The sequence below is a fragment of the Nylanderia fulva genome, unplaced genomic scaffold (genome assembly GCF_048542155.1).
Source record: "Nylanderia fulva isolate GAGA-0341 unplaced genomic scaffold, ASM4854215v1 Scaffold12, whole genome shotgun sequence".
Taxonomy (NCBI): domain Eukaryota; kingdom Metazoa; phylum Arthropoda; class Insecta; order Hymenoptera; family Formicidae; genus Nylanderia; species Nylanderia fulva.
This window is the reverse complement of record NW_028189409.1, coordinates 4225102-4248342: the sequence shown is the minus strand read 5'-3', so window position 1 is coordinate 4248342 and position 23241 is coordinate 4225102. Positions and strand designations below refer to the sequence as shown.

At 30.4% G+C, this 23241-nt stretch overlaps 2 protein-coding genes across 6 annotated transcripts in view; both read left to right on the top strand.

Annotated features, from left to right (window-relative positions):
* Positions 1-14329, top strand: part of Scp2 (Sarcoplasmic calcium-binding protein 2) — a 33957-nt gene extending 19628 nt beyond the window's left edge. Inside the window, exons 1-7 of one of the 2 annotated variants that reach the window (XM_029299135.2) lie at positions 5575-5659; positions 6231-6297; positions 9599-9651; positions 9897-10016; positions 10412-10526; positions 11363-11460; positions 11552-14329. In XM_029299135.2, the coding sequence (XP_029154968.1) occupies positions 6240-6297; positions 9599-9651; positions 9897-10016; positions 10412-10526; positions 11363-11460; positions 11552-11659 (552 nt within the window). In that variant the 5' untranslated portion in view covers positions 5575-5659; positions 6231-6239 and the 3' untranslated portion in view covers positions 11660-14329. Of the gene's footprint in view, positions 1-5574; positions 5660-6230; positions 6298-9598; positions 9652-9896; positions 10017-10411; positions 10527-11362; positions 11461-11551 lie in introns of those variants that run through there. The other variant, XM_029299136.2, reaches the window with a different exon arrangement.
* A 1055-nt stretch (positions 14330-15384) lies between these two features.
* LOC114928029 (uncharacterized) lies at positions 15385-18298 on the top strand. Of its 4 annotated transcripts, none has more exons than XM_029299130.2 (4): positions 15385-15519; positions 16770-17021; positions 17157-17417; positions 17517-18298. In XM_029299130.2, the coding sequence occupies exons 2-4, from the start codon at positions 16831-16833 to the stop codon at positions 17740-17742; spliced, it is 678 nt and encodes a 225-aa protein (XP_029154963.1). In that variant the 5' UTR covers positions 15385-15519; positions 16770-16830; the 3' UTR covers positions 17743-18298. The 4 variants fall into 4 exon arrangements, with proteins under 4 accessions (XP_029154963.1, XP_029154962.1, XP_029154960.1 ...); XM_029299129.2 differs by lacking the exon at positions 15385-15519 and adding an exon at positions 15564-15774; XM_029299127.2 differs by lacking the exon at positions 15385-15519 and adding an exon at positions 15781-16192.
* Positions 18299-23241: the final 4943 nt, after the last annotated feature.

Sequence of the window (23241 nt, the reverse complement as noted above, 5' to 3'; positions counted from 1 at the left end):
ACATTTTATATACGTTTTATGTATTATTATAATATTTGTTTTCCCTGAGTTTGCTATCTTTGAAAAAACTTCGTATTTTAGGTGTGTAAATTCGTCAACGGCTTGGGCTTGATATATCCTATTACAGTTTCACTTCGACTCACAAGTTTACCTTCCTGAAATTTGCAAAACGAAAATCCGTGCGAGGCGAAATCAGGCTTTTAGGGTTTTTTTTTCTCGCTGACGCAGCATATCTCGCATTTACGTGTAATCCGGACAACATCGGAGAGATTGAATATTTGCGTATACTTATCCCGGGAAGATTCATAGTGAGAGAAAACAGTTGCGTGCGATGTTACGTAGCGACAAAATTAATATACATTCTTAAACGAATTATAATATCTTAAAGTGTATACGACATTGCAGGAAAGTGAGCAACAGTGTCAGTGATAAAGAAAAATATCAGAATCTCACACAAAATTCATATTCCTAATATACAAATGGCTTGGTGATAACTTTAATGAATCCAATTCTAGATGAAATTGGAAAAGAAAAATGTAAATAAATGAGATTTGAGTTGTTGCAAAATTTTCTCAGATTGCCTCAAAAATGTTAAAAAAAAATGAAAGGGCATAATTATTTATGCAAGATTAGCATTTAACAATGGAATATTATGTTTATGATACGTAAATAATAAATTAAAATTAAATAGATTTCATTAAACTTTGAATGATGTTTGAAATTATATATTTGCTTTCTATATAATTATATTAAACATTCTCATCAATCATTTATTTATTGAAATAACTACTAGTTTTTAGAGTATATAAAAAGCGCGCAGAATATTTCATCTAATCCATTTTACTTCAATTTTCTTTATGAAACGTCCAGATTGCATGTAATAAACGCGAAAAATTATTTAGAAACGACGAGCTCGTATTTTTCCGACAACTCCCTATATATTTTACATTCGTATTTTATGTCGGGTTTACTTTAAGCACGACGACGAGTCCCGAAAAAAAAAATATAACTTTTCCGGATTTCGTGGACATAAAATTGTTCCGCCGAAATATTAAATTAAATTACAAATGTCGAGTCAACATTCTGTGAAAAGTGTCAAAAGGAGTGCACGATTCTTTATTATAGACCTAAAATAAAAGGCTAATGAAGATAAACGAAAGATGAGCACGGTGGTCACAATTAGAGAAAATTATGTCTCACGCGACACGGTACGAATGTAATCTGTTTCTATATGATTATCCCTGAGTTAAAATATGAATCGCAGGCAAATTTTCTTAGAAATTAAAGCAATAAATTCGAATCTCACAACAGATTCGTTAAATAAAATGCATCGTAAGTTAGATGTGTTTCTAAAAAGACTTTGGAAAGATTAATAGAGCGCTTTCTCCGGGAAAGAAAAAAAACCTTTCTCGATCTCGGAAGAGTGCATCAGACAAATGGCAGATACATGGCCATGATTTCACCAAGTGTGCAGTACTTCAAAGATTTTCCTTACACGTTTCCTGAATCTTCACAAAATGATAAGTGAATAAACTTTACTAAAGTTCTACACCTTTAATAAATAATTTTTCAAGTTTGACCGTTTCTATCGATGATAAAATTGTGTGTCAAAAATTCTCTTATTTTTAGTTTTGCAATAAGTAATTATGCACTGACAAAAATTTATTGAATTCAAATAAATATTTATTTCAATACTGCCAAATAAATCATATATTTGAAACTAATAATATCGATTTGATGTGAAAAATATTTATTTGATATAAGAAAATCCTTTTCAAAGTAAATAAATAGTTATTTGTTTCAATATAAATGATTTATTAGGTAGGTATAGTATTGAAATAAATATTTATTAATTTCATAATTTTTTCAGTGTGATAATCTTTAAGCATAAAAATTATATAAGAAATTATGTATAAAAGAAATCTTTAAATAGAAAATTATTTTTAAATTTAAATTTAATGCTATTTCTTCTCTATGCAAGATTAAGAAGTATAATAATCTCCTTCTTTCTTGCTAGTGATTAGATTATATAACGTATATTATTATACGCTATCCACATAATTGATATTGGCGTGTTGACGTACGTAGATAACGGGACTGCAGTGATAGCGATAGCATTTTCGTCTCCATAGCAAGCGTATGCTTATACAACACAATAGTCTTTGCACCATGACATCATTGGGATCTTCGTATGCTAGTATACGATTCATAGACAATCATAATGGATGTTATAAACAATGCAGCATCAACCGATAAATCGCATTGCAAGACGAGCAAATTGCAAAATGTAGAATTAAAACCGAAATTTCAGTGAAAGTCGCCGATATCGATTTGCAGTCGAATGCGCTTTTATAATAATTAAATCACGCTACACACGTGTGCATATGTAATGTACATACGTGTGGTGAGATCGAGCGCTTATGTATGGATTCTGTTGTATATTTAAATATTTTATCGAATTTTAATTATCCAATAATGAACGCGCACAACTACTGCGTACTTGTCTGCGTGAGCGCATATTGTTACACGGGAAACTTGCGGGCCGAATTGCTGATTTAATTAACTATTAGAATAAACTATTAAACCGCGGGCAATAGATGCGGAGCGTCGATGCTCCGTAGTCAATGCAGTCATTCTGCTGCGTCAATGTCATTAACCAAGAGCCCGATCATAAGATAAATGTACACGCTGGCGATTCTGTGCATAAATTGACGTCAAAATTGACCTTGGCAATATTATTGCTCATTTCAACATGGAGCTAATCATTTTATGATGATATACCTTGATCTAACGCTATATTGCTACAACAGTCATGATTGTGTATGTGAAGCTGGCATCTTATTTTGTGGAAATAATATTAAGTATATATATTCAAAATTTTGTTTTTTTTATCTTTAATAGTTCTAGATAGTTTAACTAAAGTTCTAGCTATTAAAGTAACAAAAAAAATGTCTTGAGACAAACTGAGCAAAATTTACGCAGCGTCTCACTTTGTCCTACAACATTTTTCTTATTAGTAATATTTATTAATTATTAAGATTGAAAAGATTTATAATTCTACATAAATTTGAAAAAGAGATTTTCTGAAAATAAAGCTAGCACTTTTAATTGTTTACGAATTTCCACGAAATAACACACCAACTTTATACACCCCTATTACTACTACAGAAAAGTTACAAAATAAACAATTTCTCACTCACCGATACGCCTAACAGCGGAGTTGTAGTACACAGCACATTGATCTGAAAACAAAATATTCAAATTATGTATATGTATATATGTGTATACACACACACAAATACATACAGGGTGTTTAGCAAGTATGGAAACTGTCGAATATCTCATAAACAATGCAGTTTAGAAAAAAATATTTAAAATTTTGCATACCTTATAGTTGCCCCGCTATCGCCTGATGTCCTTCTCCTTCTCCTCCATTTTTGGTCGACCTTCAGTAGCACTCACGACACTCGCGAAAACACGACTAATTACAATCGTTCGACACTTTACACGGCACTCCCGACGCGCGACACTTTATACGGCACTCCCGACACGACATGAATCGCACGCGTATTTCACGTATATTGCACAATGAGAAAACTATAATCGAAAACACGAAGCAACGATCTGTTCGGTACAGATATTATTGCCGCGCGCGAGTTTGACTGCGAGAACCTGTAACAAATAAAATACATGCATATATTAGAGCAGCCTTAATATTTTTTGCACTATAACATACATGATATAAATATATAAGAATTGAAAGACTAGCGTTCTCATCTTAATATCTAGATATTCGGTTGTCTTTATGTTAGCTTAATTAATTTTTTTCGCTTTTAAAAGAGAACTCTTTTTAGAAACTATTGAGTTTTTTTAATCCTGATAATTATTGATAAGAAAGATACCGTAGGATCAAATGAGACGCTTCGTGAAATTGACATATCAGTTTGTCCCAAGACATTTTTGTTGCTTTAATGATCAGAACTATTTGTTTAAACTATCAAGATACTCTAGAATCTAGAATTGAAAATAACGCGAGAACTTTTAATTATTTATGAGTTTCCACAAAATCTTGTATCTTTTCTCAAGTAAATCATTACTTGAGAAAAGATACAAGAGATTCCAAGATAATCCCGCATTTTTTTGCATATATGGTTCCTTTAACTAATTTTTAAGTCGATCTTTTCTTAACAAAAATTCAATAAAAAATTTTCTTTTATAACGATTCTACTAATCCTCTATATTTTAATACGACGTAAAAAAGGAATTTCATTTGCATTAATTATCGCGACAGCGTTGCATCGAAACTATTTGGAATCGTTTTTACAAGCAAGTTTTTTGTACTAACGCGTTGCTAAAGACGTTGGCGACTGTAAATGAGATTTTAAGGATTCCAAGAAAATAGTTTAAAACGACAGATAAATTTCATTTAATCACGTTGAATAAAATATTGCTTCCGCACGACTGATTGTGAGAACCTTTGTTTTTGCTGTCTATTCGAAAATTCACATCAAATATGACACAATTTTACACAAGTTCACATTAAATATGTTAAACAAAATATTTGAATCAATACATTAAATAAATATTATGTGACTGATTATTTCATATTACATATGATCAAATTAATAGTATTACTAATAAAATTATTTAATCACATACATATTATTGAGAAGAAAATCATAAATCATTTTGAAATACATCATACATAATTTGCAATAGTAATTAATCATTTTATAGAGTATTTGGAATAAATTATATATATAGTAAATGATTTATATCATTAAGATAAAATTAATATATTGCATCCATAATACAAAGGATACGGAAATATTTAGTTATTGATGTCAAATGTATCATTAGTTAAATGAATATTCATTTATTATTTGATTGGATATCTATACGAATTCACATTATATTCATTTTTTATTTCAATTATTGATTGTACTTTTATTGTAGAAAGTCCTCGTAAATTAAAAAAAAAAAGTATTCGAGCCATTAATTTGAAACATTAATAATGTATTCATTATTAATGTCAATTTTACTTTCAAAAATCTTCGTTCAATCTTTCGTTTAAGTTGATTGATACAGATTAAATGTTATGATTGAAAATATGATTATATATACCTATATATTATAGATGTATTATAGATCAGATATAATCTTGTATAACATTTTATTAGTGATCGGAAAATTTAGTGGAATTCTTGTGTTAACTCGAACTAACGGCGCATTATTAGATTCTGATTAGATTATATGGGCTTATTAAAGAGACGCATCTCCTTTAAAAGAAAATCGGGGTCGTTTATCGCAACATAATCGACAATTATCGACTGCCTTTATATAGACCGATTCAAAAATAAAAAAAGGAGGAACTATGCGAAGCAACGCGTCACTTACAAGACGATACGCTTGTGTGTACTTGCAATTGTTAGATAACTCGAATTATCGGTGCAATGACGTAAAAAAAATTATTTGATGAAACTTGCGTCAGTAGGTGGAATCGTACAACTTATCGCTATTAAGGAAGCTTTCTTTTGAATTCGAGAGATTATTATATAAAGACTGATACTGCTGGGAAACATTACAGTTGTTAGAAGAGAAGTGCGTTTGGGAGAAAGAGCTCTCTGAAATCTATTAATCGTTCTTCGCCATTTTAATCGTAAGCATGATTTTTCATGGAGAACCAGTTGATTTCTGTAATTAATTCTAGTGGAATTTATCACGTGTTTTTAAAAATTAATAAGATCATTCTACAAACAATTTTCTTATTATATTAAATATTAATTATTATAGTATCTAGTTCATAATTTAAATAACTATAGAAATTAATACTTTTTGTTATTAATATTATTTACAAATATTGAAAAATTATGTTAAAATAAAGATAATGTATGTATAAGTGAAAGATGTATGTGTTTCATGTAAGAACAAAAGTGATACATATTATTGAATTTTAAATTAATAAGAAGATACTAGTTTAATATTTAAAAAAATTGTGTATCATATTGAATCGTCTTCGTGTCCATTTTCATAATGACCTCGCGAATATAGAGCCGATATACAAAGTGGCCTGATATACATACAAGCGAGCAACGATTACTTTTTACTCTCGGGATAAAAGAAGGGTCGGTCGCTCGAGACAATCGACCCTGATCGTCACTCGATCGCGAATGAATATTAACACTATATGTACACATCTAACGGCCCTTTCTCTCTACTTAACTCCGCAGGGTCCAAAGATGCCGTTGTCAGAGTTCCGCAAGAAAAAATTACTCTTCGTCTTCAACGCTTTTTTCGGTAAGTATATCATCATAAACGGTCAGAATACTTTATATTTAATATAGAGTAAAAAGATATTCACAATAGAAAAATATTTGCATTCGTAAATTTACAATGACATTCTCTTAACGACGATTTAATGTGAATAAAATTATCATTTCGCTAAATATTATGTCAATTTCATAAAAGATAAATAAAATTCTCCTCAATATTTATAATGAGAAGCCATCAACCGCTAAACATTAAATGACGATATTAATAATGATGTTAACAAAGCGATGTGAACCGTATACTATAGGAGGGTGATATATTTTTAACTTTTCCAACTCGACTTTACACGCCATTCACTCAGACGGGATCTCAATTCCCCTTTTCTCGCGATTATTTATTAATATTTATTCCTGTAATGATAGGATATAAAAGTTCGTTCGTACACAATCTAAATTATTCTGTTTATTATTGATGGAGAAAGTTTTTATTATACATGCATGTTTATTCATGCATAATTTATTTTCATCCTCGTCATTTTCTCAGAGAAAAGAACGAAAAAAACGTTCCATATGAATCGCAATAAAAATCATTTATATCAATCTGCCAATATACTGCGCAGTTAATATATATTATTTTGATAGTAAAAAAAAAAAAAATAATTATACAAAGCCTTGATTAAACTATCGCCATTAATTTAGTTATTCTGCCAGTCTTGCGGCACTTGAACCGCGATTTTCCTTTGCTGATACGGTTTAGCCCACGTTACTGGCTCGATAACAAGCGAACAGGTTCCCCCGACATTTCGAGATAACATTTATCGCCCCCGCAGCGCTGGTTGAGAGAAAATTTCTCTTTCTCCGTCGCGTTTCTGTACATCTCGCCGAAACAAATCCTCATCGAGCGCTAACGTAACGAACGAGGTGTCGTCCCTTCTCTGATGGCATTTTCGCCATCCACTACTTCGCGGGGGTTGTCTTGATTCTCTCTTAACGGTCCTATTTCACTCGTCCTATCTCTCTTCCTCCATAGTTCTCTTTTTCTCCCGTGCCCTTCGCGAAAAGCTGCGCAAGCCGTTTCGACACGAATGAAATACGGAGTTCGCCCGGAGGGTCGCTTTCGATGCGGCCTCTCTCTCGCGCGCTCTTTTTGGGGCGGATGAAAACGGGAAACCGGGATTGCGCGCGTGAGCATTTTGCGCGGTCTCCGTGTGGTACCTATGTGTCAGACCATTCGGGCTGAGCGAGGCAGGCTATGTGTGTATATCTATTTATGGTACGAACTCTGTGGAGAAGATAAACAATGGACGCGCCGTCGGGTTCGGTTAAGGGATGGCTATACGCCACGTATGATGTGTGTACGTGTTCTAATTCTCCGTGAGTGCGTGAGTGAGTATCTTCCATCGTTTTAAGACTCTTTATAACGTTATTTTTTTCCCTTCCTCTTTATACCTCCCGGCGATTTCCGGGAATTTCGCTATGCCGCGTATATCTCATATCATATATAGATGTAAGAAAATATGAAATCACACGTTAAATAGAATTTCCATTTATTTTACGAGATAAAGTTGTAAAAAGTTGCTCTTGTCTGCACCGAATTGAACTGGCGCTTTTTTATTTGCGTTAATTCTTTGAATTGGAAATGATGCCGTAAGCAAAATGTTGCGAAAAAGTTATATGAGATTATATCTTTTTACATCGTAATTTTTCACAGATCGTTGATTTTGAACCGACATCCATCCCTACTGTACCGCGGCTAGCTAAAATATCAAAACTTTTACTTCAATTTTTATTAATTTTAATCTTACTTTTTTTTTTACTTTCGAAAGCTATTATGCTTCTTTTAAGGACCACCCGAGGTTTCCAGCATCCCTCGAAATGCTCGCAAAAGTCATTATGCAAAAAGTTATGTATCCTACTTTGCAGGGCCTAATGGATGAAACGGTCGTGCCTCGCGTTTCAATGCATGTGCGTGTTTTTATGATGACACATAATGTAAAAATGCGCCATAATGTGCACTGGGTACAAAGTAGAACTATGTATGTACATTTATGTATATGTACGCGCGAACCTAACATGCGAGAAAGTGTGCACGTTCACGAGCGTGAAGCTCACGGAGATCACAAGCGTGCACACGCCTGGTAGCCCTCATTAATCCCTCATTTTCTTCTCCTCTTTGACCGCTTGGCGATTGGCCGCTAAACATATCCTACGAACGCTTCTGTGAAACTGATTATTTTACCGTGGTTTAAATACGAAAAGAGAGGGAGAGAGTATTGCGATATACACATGTATGTTTGTTTCGTTTCTCTGAGGAAAAGTTTAGGCAATTCCATCAATTCTCCATTTTATTTATACTGTTAATATTGTTTAATAATTTTTAATACATTACCAAAAGTAAGATTTAATATCATCAAGAATTTATTCAATATAATCTCTCTCGTTTTCTTTTTCTACTCTTTAAATTTCTTGGAGTGAAAACTGAACAATCTCATTCCAAAAGAGTGGAATTTTACTCCAAAAGAGTGAGATTCCACTCTTTTGAAATGAGATTGTTCAGTTTTCGCTCCAAGAAATTTAGAGAGTACGTCAACAACATCGCGAAATTTCAAATATTTAATTGGTGCGCAAAAAAGTGAATATATATAATACGTTTTCTATTGTTTGCATCATCTTGCTGAACGTACTTATAAACGAAAGAATCCGCGATTCATCGATTTTCAATTTGTCCACGAGTTCAGAGTTTTTGCAACAAGTTGTGCCATTAAAGGTAATCGGTTGTATATCCGGACGTTGATATTAATTATTTCGTCGTGCCCTCGGTTTGTCAACCGTCTCGACGGATGCCGGGAAGACAATAAATTCTGCCTCGTTGAATCGTAATCGGCGCTTAACAGGATTCTAGCTACGGGAGTCAGGAAAGGGTGAAACGGTGGTTACCTTTCCCTTTTCTATAGCGAAACGGAATTAATAAACGACAAGTCAGGCGGAATAAACCGCGAAAAAACGAATAAACCTGTGATAAAAGTGGGTCATCTTCAGAAAACTAACGATATCCGATCGTAGCCAAGCGAGACCAAAATCGAGTGGCATGATCGTTTATCTTGTCCTCTAAGCGAGAAAATGTACGTTGCTCTTCGAAAATGTTAGCGACAGCTGAGGCGGTCACATTTTATCCGAAATAACAAATAGTTGCGCAACAAAATTCAATGAACAAATTTTCTATATATTTTAGATATCATTGAATTTTAAACCGAATCATAAATTTTAGCGAATAAGAAACACATTAAAATATCAGATAACAATATCCTGCTATTATTTTTGTTCTCCAGATGTTAATGAAAGTGGTACCATCGACGTAAAGGATTTTGATCTCGCTGTGCAAGTAAGAATATTGCATGTATAAATTAACTGAATTATTTTCTCACTATCATTATTATATTTTGCATTACATATAGATACTACAAAAGAATTTATTTCATATTGTATAAATTAAAAAAAATATATATAACATTTTAAATTTGAGAGATTCAAATAATAACTAATTACAATTTTTGTTTGCGACAATCAAGCTCATCAATTAAGAATAGCTAAAAATTTAAGCTGATTCGCGTTTATTTCGTATTTTAGCGAATTTGCAATTCTAAGCATTGGCAACCGAGCGATGCCACATCGAAACACATTAAGGATACTTTGACTAAAGTCTGGGAAGGACTGCAGTCACGAGCTGATGCCGATCAGGACGGACAGGTATAATGTTTAAATTATTCCTGCGGCTATTTTAATTATAATATCAAATTATGATTTTTCTGATGGATTTTAATATGTTTCTCTTTTCCATTTTCTACTCTAAATAAACTTTCTGAATTTTTAGCATACTTCCGTTCCACTTTCCGTCTGCGTTTATCGATTTTTAAAGTGTTTTTGCGTTCATAATTTTTAAAACAGTTTCTTGGTTGTGTGTGCTTGTATATTTGCGTTTCACTCCGTAACCTAAAGGAATATTCTGCGATATTTCACAACATATGATTAAAATTTGAAACTACATATAAGAGACGCAGCATACATCTTGCTGATCAGAAATATGTATGTGCGTGTGTGTGTTGTGTGTATTCACGCGATATTAACCGTCGCGCATCTTTCAGATCAGTCGAGACGAGTGGTATTCGATGTGGGAAGAGTACGCAAAAGATCCAGCAAACGCACTCGAATGGCAACAAACATACATGAATTTCATGTTCGATCTCGAAGATTCATCCGGTAAGTTTCGGCGAGCTCGTTTCCTCTATAAACGCGTTTATATTCACATACCGGTTACGCGCAGCTGCAATTCATTACGCATTCGCGCGGAGATTCCAGAAATACTAATGTAAGCATAATTACTCGAGCAGAAAGTGACTGGAGAGGAAGTATGTATCATTAATACTGTCCTCTCTCATGTTAGTTTCGTGAATTACAGTAAATACTTACTTAGTAAATACAGCTCTCCCCGAGATTGTTCCGTAAACTCTGTTTCGCTTTGCCTTTTCATAGTGTTGTTGCAATAGAAAAGAATCTAATATTATAGTGTATACAATTTATATTTATTTATATATTATTTTATATGTACAATTTATATTATTTATATTTATATGTATATACATTTTAATTTTTTTAGCGCATAAAAAATACCTGAAAAAATATCTTATAAGTAAATAATTTTTTAAATTATATATGTTTTTTAATCAATGCATCTACGATTTAAATGCTTTTGAGAAACTTCAAGTTAAATGCTTTTATTTTACTCTTGATTTTCTTCTTATTGTTATACTTTAATTATAGCATATATTGTATTTTTGAAATTCTGTAAAATTGATAAACTAATCAGGTTAAAAATGGATGATGGTTTCGGAAGTGCGAGGGTTCAAACAAGTTTATAAATACCAATTAAGCGACATCCCTTCCGCTCATTATCCCTCATTCATTCATAAAAATTCCTCTAATAATATATCTTATCTCGCCTTTGTTTACGTAAAAATTTCTCGATTTTTAGTTTCGTGTAATGTATATAAAATAATAGTGTCAACAAATTCGAATTCGATTATCGTTATCGTTAGGTGATGGATCGATCGACGAGACCGAATTCAGCAAGGTGTGCAGCAGTTATGGCGTTGACGAGGCCGAGGCACGCGAGGCGTTCAAGAAACTAGGGGTGGTGAGTATCAATCAAGCGGAAGAAGAAAATAAAAAGGAAAGGACAATGTAACATGGTATCAAGCCTTACGAAACTGTTTACTTCTTCGCAGGGTAAGGAAGTGACTCGCGAAAAATTCGCCGATCTATGGAAGCAATATTTCTGCTCCGACGATCCGAACGTACCTGGAAACTTTATATTCGGAAAGACCTCTTTCTAACTCTGCCACCCCGTGAGATTGAAAAACAACGCACGTACATAAATATATATATATATATATATATATATATATATATATATATGCATATATATGTATATTACGACAGATTATTTTATGTAAACGTATGAATTAAAGAGGTAGGCGTAACTCTATGTAATCTACTAGTCACGATTCTATTTCATTTACTGCTCTCCTATATCTTTCGTATCAAAATACTGTAATTATAATTAACAATCGAGAAAACTTTATATTATCTCTCTATGCTCTTCAACACTATTCTCTGTATAATTATAGCATGTTTAAATCTCAGTTACTAATATTATAAAGTGGCTTTGGCCAAGTTGAATGAAACTATGCGAAATAAATTCTCTTTCTAATTTTATTTATCCCGTTACTAAGTTTTTATTGCACGTGCGATCAATCAATGCGCAATAAAACACAGAGTTCAACAGAATCGAAGTTAAATCTAATTTGCAGCTTTTCCTTCCATTGTTCTGCATAATAATACATTGTCCCTTTAACGGCACACATTTGCAACAATTTCCCAAATAATTCCGAATTTCCCGCTTTGCATTTCTAATGTTCTATATACACGGCCGAAATATTTCAAAAAATCTAATAAGATTGATTAATTTCTTCGACTGCGAACTTTCTTACGCTAAATATTTCATAGTGTGAGTACGTGCTAGAATTAAGTATCTTTATTATCTTTACGGCGCATATCGATCCATCACCGCCGAAGAGCTAATTATGTCGTATAACGTGTAAATAAACGCCCTTGTGAATTATAAAAATTACGCTGTTTCGATACGCGAAGAGTGACGCGGCTGGTAATAATTGAGGTGCGCTTTTCGTTGCATAATTTATAAAAATTCCGTGAAAGTCTCTTTCTTTCTTGTTATGTACATCTTTTCGGTCTGAATGTATGCTAATTATAAACGATACCCAATTCACTAAAATTGATTGGCACATGCCGCCAGAAAAAGAGCGAGGCTTCTCTTTGGTCTGCGAAAAGATATTTTAAGAACAGAGAGCAAACGGTATTACAAACACGCGCACCTCTTACAATCATGGTATATTTTTTTTCAAAGCACTACGGCATACGTTCGTTTTACGGTACCGTTATTTAATTTTGTTTTATACTTTTATACATATAATCTTCCTTTTTTGGTTTTAAAATTTAAATCGTTCTGTTTCGGTACATTCGAATATTTTCGCATTGTTGAATAGGGGAATTCAATTGTATTACAAAAAGCTGCGTAAACGAAAAAAGGAAACTACCCGGAAAAAAATATAAAGGGGTAAACGCACGCTGATTGATTAACAACTGCTCACCATGCAATGATGCACGAGATTGTTGTTACGTTGCGTTCGTATCGTTAAATCAAATCACGTATATTTATATATACGTTGAATGAGAATTGAATTTTACACGGATGGTCAATCAACTAGCGATTAACTAGTGCGATTATTGATATTTCACTGTTAATTGCTATTACGTTCTGTTACAAATTTGTGACAAAATTTTCATTGAATGTAGATATCATTGTTTGTGTCATTGTATATTATATAATTAAGAGTACATTTGTGTCAAAGGTATATCATTATGAAATTAATACATGTCTTTTGGAAATTAATGATTATTGTAATAATGTGTACATTATATAGTTAGAGAATTGTTTGTGAAAAATATGGAATTGTAATTTGCGTATTTTAATATTAATTTCAATCAGCTGATAATTCTATTTTATCCTGTACTGACAACAATAGAAAAATTGTATTTTTTAGATTCGCTTTAATTATCGATCACTGCCCGTAAAGAGACAAACATAATATATACATATATCGAAACAGCAGTACGTTTAATCTATCGAGTGTGTAAATAATAATAAATCACGAGATGAATATTTTCCGTACTTGTTAGAAAGTAAATGTACTGAGATAATAATCCTTAAATTCTCGTTCGTCCGCCATAAATCACATAACGATCAAACGAATATACGACGCGGCTATAAACTAGAGAGAAATACGAATGTAATGAAACATTTGCTGTCAATTGAAAACGTCCAGGCACGGATTAAGTGACATGTTGAATATTAATGAAATGCTCAACAGCATATAGATTTCTGTTTGTTATTGTAAAGTAATTTGTTTCAGTTTTGATCGATAATTAGCCATCATATACGATAACGAGATAATAACTATCAAATTTCTACTACACAATTTTCGATTCACATATTACTGCTATACGTGAAGAAACTGTCTATATAGTTTATCTGATATGTCAATGCAATTTTTGTCAAAAATTGGCGGTTTTTTTCAGCAGAAATTAGATTGACATCATTAATTGTTATATTCTATATTCTCCATTCAATAAATCTTTGTAAACTTTTGTAGCATATTTTGAGCATATTTTTTATTTATGTATATTCTAAATATAAGAATCAAAGTATCTTAACCTGTGCCTGTAGTGATGTATATGGTTTCGTGTTAAAAGAGGCATTTACATGCTAACTTGTTGTAATGAACATGTACTATTCCTGTTCCTAAAAGATGCATATAAGAATATGTTATACAAATATCACATGTCCCTATACGTGAGAGATTGACAAGAAAAAAAAATATAAAGAAATATATATACTATATAAAAATTAAAAAATTGAACATCTCTTTTTCTCTTTCAATGAAGATACCAACCCTCATCCTGTCGTATTTATGGAATAAATTATATGTATTGTACTCTCGGTACATACGACAAATTTGTGTAATTTGTGTCATATTAACTCAATAATAATCATAAACGTAAATAGTAAAATTATTACTATAATAGAACATAATAAATTATAGAAAGTATGAAGTCTATTAAACAACTGTATATCTTAAAAAGCACGATTGAATAAATTGTTGCATGTCAATGGCAACCAGCTCCATTCACATACACACGGGGCGCTTCTCTATGGTCTCTGTTTATTTAATTAACTTCACTTCGAGATCAAGTATTCAAAGACGTAATAATAAGAAATCTCTATCATTACATGTATTGCAAGTCAATGCAAACAGATTTAATGTCCGCGAATAAAAGACAAATAAAATAACATGGAGTGTTAATTATATATAGGAAGTAGACTTAATAGCGATATTAACACATTTAAGCTCAATTAAATAAATGTTAATGTCTGTTTCAATATTTAATTGCAATTTTGACAATATAACAACGTACCGATGTAAAACGCAACATAATGAGACAATAACAAATAATTGTAAACAAATTATGTAAATGGATCAATTAAATCAATTCTTCGATTATTTATATTATTGTATATTAATATAAAATACATACATACGTATTTATTAATATATTATCTTTCATCAATTATAATGTATATTTCAAGAATTGTCATAATAATGGATAAATAAAAAATAATTTGATTTCTGTTTCTAGGAAATGAGAATTCTCTAATTAAATATTAACTACGTTCCAAAAATCATTAACAAATGTGTCAATCCTATTTAATTATATATTATTATATATATTAACTATATAGACTTCTTTTGCAAATTTGATCTAATATAAATATCTAAATATTTATATATCCAGATAACCAACATGATATTCAGAAATGCATCAGATAAATGCTTCGTATATAAGATTGGAACTCTTATTTTAAAACAACTGTACATGGATGCATATATATATACACATATTGCATATTAATTGGATGCTGGCTCCATCTTATTTGCATGAACAGAATTGTGAGGAAAGATTCTTTATCCATTCCGGGAAGATTCGAAAACAAGATAAATAAAAATTCTGTGAACGATTGAAACATTAATTCGATTTGAGGAACGCATAGCATAGTGTAAGTTTATTGCGTGAAAATGATTAATTAATATTAGATCAAATACTGAGAATAGAACTAAATGACACATTTTGACAAGAATTACATATTCAAACTTTAATAATTAGAACAGACTAATAAACCAGCTGTTGCCAGAAAACAATTATTATTTTGAGCAAAAATATGATCTTTGCTCATTTACTTCTTGTTCGTCCTCAGTCAGTTTCTCAAATATTGCATCTGGTCGTGACGCGACGTTTGGCCTTTAAATTACATGTGCGTTTTATAACCTCTAACAGTGCAATCTTACAAATCATACCGATTTTATATATACACTCGTCCCGGATAATTTTTGCAATGCTCTCAAGAATACATACTCATCTCTCTCGTATCTTATCATTTCCCTGTCCTGTATGCGATAACTTCACCTGACCAGACCGATTTCCAAAGAAAGTTATCTTGTGTGTAACAAGTCACTATGAATATAACATTCATTTTATATGAAAAGAGATTTTCCTGCTTGAACATTCATTTATTCATACGATATGTTTGATTTTTCAACGTTAAAATGTTTAATTCAGTTTAATTCTTATTAATGTTATGTTTATTGTGATATGAAAAGTGCTGAACATTAGCAATAATATCAAATACTTTTATTACATTATCAAAAGGGTGATGTGAAAGTAAGAATAATGTGAGTAGAGTAATGTGAGTAAAATACTTGTTTATGTCTTACGTTTTTGTGCATTTATATTATCTGTGTATTATTGAACAGTGACATAAAAAATCTGCAAATTATTAATCATAGTTCATGTGATATTCTATTATAATATTCAAATGTTGCTTTTAAAAAGTTTAATCTTTATATATTGACGTTTATATATCTTTACATAATGATATTTGCAATATGTTTTTAATATAGTAGAAGATTTTTTATTTCCTATTAATTCCATATGTTGCGTAAAACAATTATGGAAAATTTGATCTTACATACTATTATTTTGTGATTATATAATTTGTACAACTATAACTCATGCATATATTAATTTAATATTAAATAAAATATTATTCTATTTATAATTTGCAAAAAGGCTTTGCTAGAAACATACTTAATTATTTACAACAGATTTAAGATAATCGAAAGCATTTAAGTAAGATGTAATTTTAAACAGATTTCATGGAAAGGATATATATATTTGTATTAATATGTGAATTTATTTGTGTTCTTTTCTTTTCAACACTATTTATTATATTTTTTATATATGTTATAGGTCAAACACTAGCAATGAGGTAAAATACACTCTGAAAGCAAAAGAAAAAGAAGAATATGCCATGACTTGTCTAGGAACATATGTATTTATGGATAAACATTGTAGACAATTATCAACTTCAGATAGTTCATCTGCGCAGCAAATTGATTCTTTGTCACTTGCATATGAAGATCTTTTCACCATGCCTTATAACATCAAACAGGATTATGATTTCGTAAAACATTTAGATATTAGTCACAATGTGTTCAGTAGGTAAATAAATATCCATAATGTATGTAAAAAAATTTACAGCAAAATATAAAAAAACTTTGATTTCTACTATATAATGTATATAGTAAAAATAATATAGTGCAGTAAAATTAAAATAAATTGTTTTTGGAATTTCAGGAATTTACAATTTTTATCAGAATTTGACAACTTGAGATCTCTCAATTTAGATCACAATAAAATAGATGAAAATACTGTGTTCCCATTCATGCCAAATCTTGAGCTTCTCTGGTTGAATAATAATCTTATTAAAAATTTGTATCCCTTTATTAAGAATCTTTATAAAAGTATACCAAATCTAAAATATTTGTGCCTCATGGGAAATGAAGCGGCACCTAGTTATCTTAATGGTGGAAGTTTCTTCGAATATCTTCAATACAGGTATATTAATAGAATATAATTTATTAAAATTTATTTCTTAAGTTTTAATTAATATATTTCTTATAAATTTATGCCATAAATGTTGAATTTTTTAAAAAGGTTATTTGTGCTATCTTGGTTTCCACATTTGGTGCACTTGGATGACAGAATAGTGACTGACGAGCAGCTATTAGAGGCCAAGAGAATGTTCAAACGACCATTGCTTGAAAATGTAATTGAACTGCCAGAATGCATTAAGGACTTACATAATAAGATAAATATCTTTTCCAAGTCGTCAATGTCTGATGGTCAAAAAATATCAAGAGGAACCAATCTTATTATTTAAACAGTATTACAGTGCAGCTCAAAGAAAATTTTGACTAGATGTTTTTTTTTAAGAAAGAAATGAGATTGTAATATGTTATATCCCATTAGAAATACGTGCCAATTACGAAAGCAATATATATATACAAAACATAATTATTTATATAAATATTTTCTTTAATAATCTTTTTATAATCTTTTTATATTATAAAATTCGAGCTACAGCCATATAAACAAATACATTTATATATGTATACTGCCATATTACATATACTCGACATGTATATGATGCTTGAAATCAGTTTTAAATTATATTCTGCGTGAAAGCATTATTATGCATATTATTGTTGCACTACTAGGGTTGTATGTTTCATTTATGTAATTTAAATATATGGTTTTAACACATAGCCTTTTTGTAAATTGCACATAAGAATATTATTTTATACATTATGTGTGAGTATGTGTATGTCAGTGATGATGCGTTTTTATAAAGACATGTGATAAGAATAAAATTGTTATGCACACATTCAAATGTCCCCTTTTTATTAAATAAATTGTAAATTATTTGTATAATAAAATGTGTATATAATTTCATTAAAATGTATATATCTGGCAGTGCTTGTAAATCATCTGCATTTCAGCAAGAAAATATAAATTATGCGAAGATGCTTTTGTGATTGAGTCAAAGCATATAATCGATCAAAGTTATCATTTGACGTATTATTTTACAAGTTTTTATTCATATCACAAACTGCGTAAACAAATAATTAAAGAAAAATTACATTATAAAAATCATTGAAAATTATTAAAATATTTTTCTAAGATCTAAATTTATATATAATGATAAAATATAATGTTTATATCAAAAATTGTGTGTACATTTTATTATGAGAATTTTATTATAATTAATTTATTAAAAATTAGTTATTAAATATTTTGAAAAGTAAAATATTCAGAATCGATCCATCCAGACTGTACGTATTCTGTCATATAGTAAATGATGAATCGTTATCGCGAGATGAACGAGTAATTATTATAATTTTACAAGCAATAAATAAATTAATAGTCCACTTACGCCAACGTTGCTCTGCTTTTGCCCGGGCCTTGTCCTCTTTTCGTCTCTGTATGGCATCCTTTTATCGCGAGAACACGATTAATTACAATTACGATAACACGCGCGCGTTTATCAACAAAATAAAGTAATAGTTTTGAACGACACTTCTCGATTGATCGTACGCGACACGCGACTCAACTTTATATCCGACATCTCCGATCTCAATCACGCGACACTTTGCGCGAATTTCCCGACATTAACGGCCCGTGATCCTTCATCCGGCATTTTCCCGATTTTAATCGCGCACGATATTTTGTACGCGGCACTTTTGTTAATTACATGCGACGTATATTAAGCAACAATTATGATTTTACGAAATTACGATCCACTACTTGGCGTAACGCGCGAAATCTACGCGGGAAAGTAAAGTCGTCGCAGTGATGCCAACTGTGTATTTATAAATTATCAGCCTTTCCGCTTCTTCTTCTGATTGGCCGATCTAGTCTTAAGCCCCTTGCACAATTCACAACTAGTGCTTGTGAGTGCACATAAAGATTCTCGCACACAATTTTATAATGACATAAGTATAATTAAAAAAATAAAATAATTAATAGTAAGAACTATTATTATCATTATTCTTATTGAACAACAATAATAATAGCTCTTACTATTAATTATTTTACTTTTTTAATTATTTACGTCATTATAAAATTGTGTGCGAAAATCTTTATGAGCATTCAGTGCGCACTAGTTCTTCCAGTGAAAAACGCTATAAGAAATAGAAAATATCTGAATATCAATATAAGAGCAGAGAATAATATCTATCTTCTTTTCCGATTGATTGATATTTTCTATTTCTTATTCCTATTGCCTGTTACCTGGCATTGTGCAAGGGCTTTACATTTCTCCTGATCAGGGTGGGATAGGTATATAATACGTGAAATATTAAATACAATTTGATATGACGTATTATACTATGTATTATACGTTATACGTAGTAAGTTTTTGACATGTAATAATTTATGTATAAAACTTACAGATAACGCTACATAAGCCAAATTATTGCAGCCGATGCAGGTGCATCTTTGATTAATAGTTGTGACTTTGACATTATTAAAATTATATTTAAAAAAAACAATAAATTATTTATGAATATTTCAGCAGATTGCCTGCAAAATGACAGCACTTTAAAATTGAAAATGCTTCCATATAAACATGAAAGATGCGTCTTTATATATGACATGAGTATTATCAGCAAGTAAAAGGATATCTTTCTAATGCTGTTCTTCTAATGCAAAAATTGCGAAAATATGCTGCTTATACAAATATATATATGTTAACAATATGTGACATACAATATAATGCATAATTAAAATTTATTAAAATAATTCGTGATTTTATGCTGTCTAATAGCGTATTACAATAGTATACATAATACATATATGTTTGCATATTATAATATGTTTAGCATATACTTGTCTATCTGGGCTTTTTTAATTTTTTTACATTGTGCACACACAATAATATATATAGCATAAATTCGGCGTGTATATTTAATCTGGATCTGTAAACACGTATTTTATATAATTTATTATCGATGAAAATGATTAATCGTGAAAGCGACTATATAATTTCTATAATTATTTTTACAGTTGGCATTACAGCGGCGACTTTCCGCGTGTTTGTTAGTTGACATGGCAACGGGCGATTTCCCGCGTATTGTTGGTTGGCATGGTAACGACGATTTCCCGCGTATTTTGTTAGATGGCATTACTTGTGACTTGTGGCGATATTCGCGAATATTTCGTGTCGCGTCGCGCTGCTCGTAGTTTCGTATAATTATAATTATAATTATAATTGTCGCGTCGCATATATAGATAGCGAAAGTGCATAAAATATGCACATGGTTAAAAGCGGGAGTACCGTATAAAAAGTCACGTGCGAATAATATATGTCGGGAGTTCTGTACAAAGTATATCGCGCGATTAAAATTGGGAGTGCCGCGTCTAGAGTCGCGTTATCGCATACGATTAATATCGAGAGTGTCGTTCAAATTGTCGTGTGATATTATATTTGATTTTATTTTACTGCTTAATGCGTACGCGTGATCATATTTTTGCGAACGTACGCTACATGAATGCTGAAAAGATGCTATAAGTATATGAATAAAAGAGACGGAGGAAGAAGGAAATTAGGGGAGGCATTGGCGGAGAGGCCTTGTCGTAAGTAGATTAATAACTTATTATTTCGTCTATTATCTATTATTTGCAAAATTATAATAGTTATTCATTTATCTTCGCGATAATATGATTCATTTTACATTATGTAAGATGGATTTTAGATATTTTATTTTTTTAAATTTTTAATAATTTTTAATAAATAAAATTATCATAATAATACATACAACTTTTTATATGAAAGTTATATTTTATTATATTTTCTATGTATTTAATTCTAATTTATTCGACGAAATATAATTCATTTATAATAATTTATATAATTTAATTCGACTAATTGCGAAAATCTTTGCGATAATATGATTCATTTTACATTATGTAAGATGGATTTTAGATATTTTATTTTTTAAAATTTTTAATAATTTTTAATAAATAAAATTATCATAATAATACACACAACTTTTTATATAAAAGTTATATTTTATTATATTTTCTATGTATTTAATTCTAATTTATTCGACGAAATATAATTCATTTATAATAATTTATATAATTTAATTCGACTAATTGCGAAAAACTATAATCTCTATAATTATTTTAACAGGTGATACTGCGGCTGCAAAGTGCATCGTGGATTGTATATATATAGCTTCATATAATTATAATTGTAATTGTCGCGTGCTATTTTTTCAAATCTCACATATATAATTAAAAGTGCCGTTTAGAGTCGCGTACGATTAATCATCGGGGGTGTCGTGCGATTATTTTATTTTGCTGATTAATACGCGTGCATAATTATATTTTCGCGAACGTGTGCTATGTGTAAGTGCCAAAAAGATATGCTAAAGTACGTACAAAAGAGGAGGACGATGAGGAATTCCAGGGAACATCGAACATTTTATAATGGAGCCATTATGCGTAAGCAGATTATAATTGAAATAAATTTATATTTTTATTTAAATTTTTATTAAAATAAAATTTAAAATAAAGTTAATATTAAGAATAAATTTGGAAAAACGAATATTTAAGGTTGGCAATGATAATCTTATTAGCTCTACTATAAATTAAAACACTAAAAAATCAATATGTGATTTGGCTATGAGGCATGGCCGTGGGTGATATTATGCACAAAAATTACTTTTATTATAATATATTAAAAATGTTTACATATAAGTAGCAAACGTTTCGGCATCTTTTTTAGGTCTTCTTCAGCGCAAATTAGTATAATAGTATAACTTAAAAAAAAAAAAAATGGAAAAAAAATTAACAACAATTACGGATTGCATTAATTTGAGGTCGCAAATATGTAGTCGTGACATAGAGATAAGGAGTGTAAAATGTTGTCTTCTTCATAATTTCGATACACGTTTTCTTCAAAGGATGTTCAATTAGTACAGAAGCAATTAATATACTATGTGGTTGGATAGATATGTATACATCTTTACGACAAGAAAATATTACTGTCGTCGTTGATGTTATATGACAGTCGACTATGGAGAAGCGTTATTACGTTAATCGTTAAACGCTTTTTATTATTACAGACATTAGTCAACTAAACGTTTAACGATAAACATAATAACGATAAGACAAACGTTTAGTTGACTAATGTCCGTAATAGTAAAAAGCGTTTAACGATTAACGTAATAACGATAAAACAAACTTCTTCATATCTGACTTTGTTATGTAACATTAACGACGAAAATAATACTTTCCTGCTGATAAAAATGCATACATATCTATTCAACTACATATTGCTTCTGTATACAAATTGAATATCCTTTGAAGGAAATGTGTGTCGAAATTATGAAGAAGACATTTTACACTTTTTATTTTTATGTCACGACTACTACATATTTGCGACCTCAAATTAATGCAATTTGTAATTAATGTTGTTAATTTTTTATCCGTTTTTTTAAAGAAGTTATACTATTATACTAATTTACGCTGAAGAAGGTCCAAAAAGATGCCGAAACAATCGCTACATATATGTAAACATTCTAATGTAATAAAAATAATTTTTGTGTAATATCACCCACGTCCATGCTCTCATAGCCAAATCACATATTGATTTTTTAGTGTTTTAATATTTAAGGTACTTTACAGAAAAAAAAAGAAATAGTATATTTTATATTTTCGATCTAAAAAATAATTTAAAAATTTAATAATTTTTATGACGTAATTTTATTAAATATATTTGTCAATGAGTGTATGGAATGCATACATATTATATAGTATCTGTATATGTAGATTAATTACCAGAAATGAACTAGAGAGCAATTAAGGAAAAAAG

Excerpts from the sequence above, each read along its gene's own strand:
- LOC114928029 (XM_029299129.2), top strand. Across the intron at positions 17,022-17,156 it reads AGTCACAATGTGTTCAGTAG|GAATTTACAATTTTTATCAG; the intron begins GTAAATAAATAT and ends TTGGAATTTCAG. Across the intron at positions 17,418-17,516 it reads TTCGAATATCTTCAATACAG|GTTATTTGTGCTATCTTGGT; the intron begins GTATATTAATAG and ends TTTTTTAAAAAG.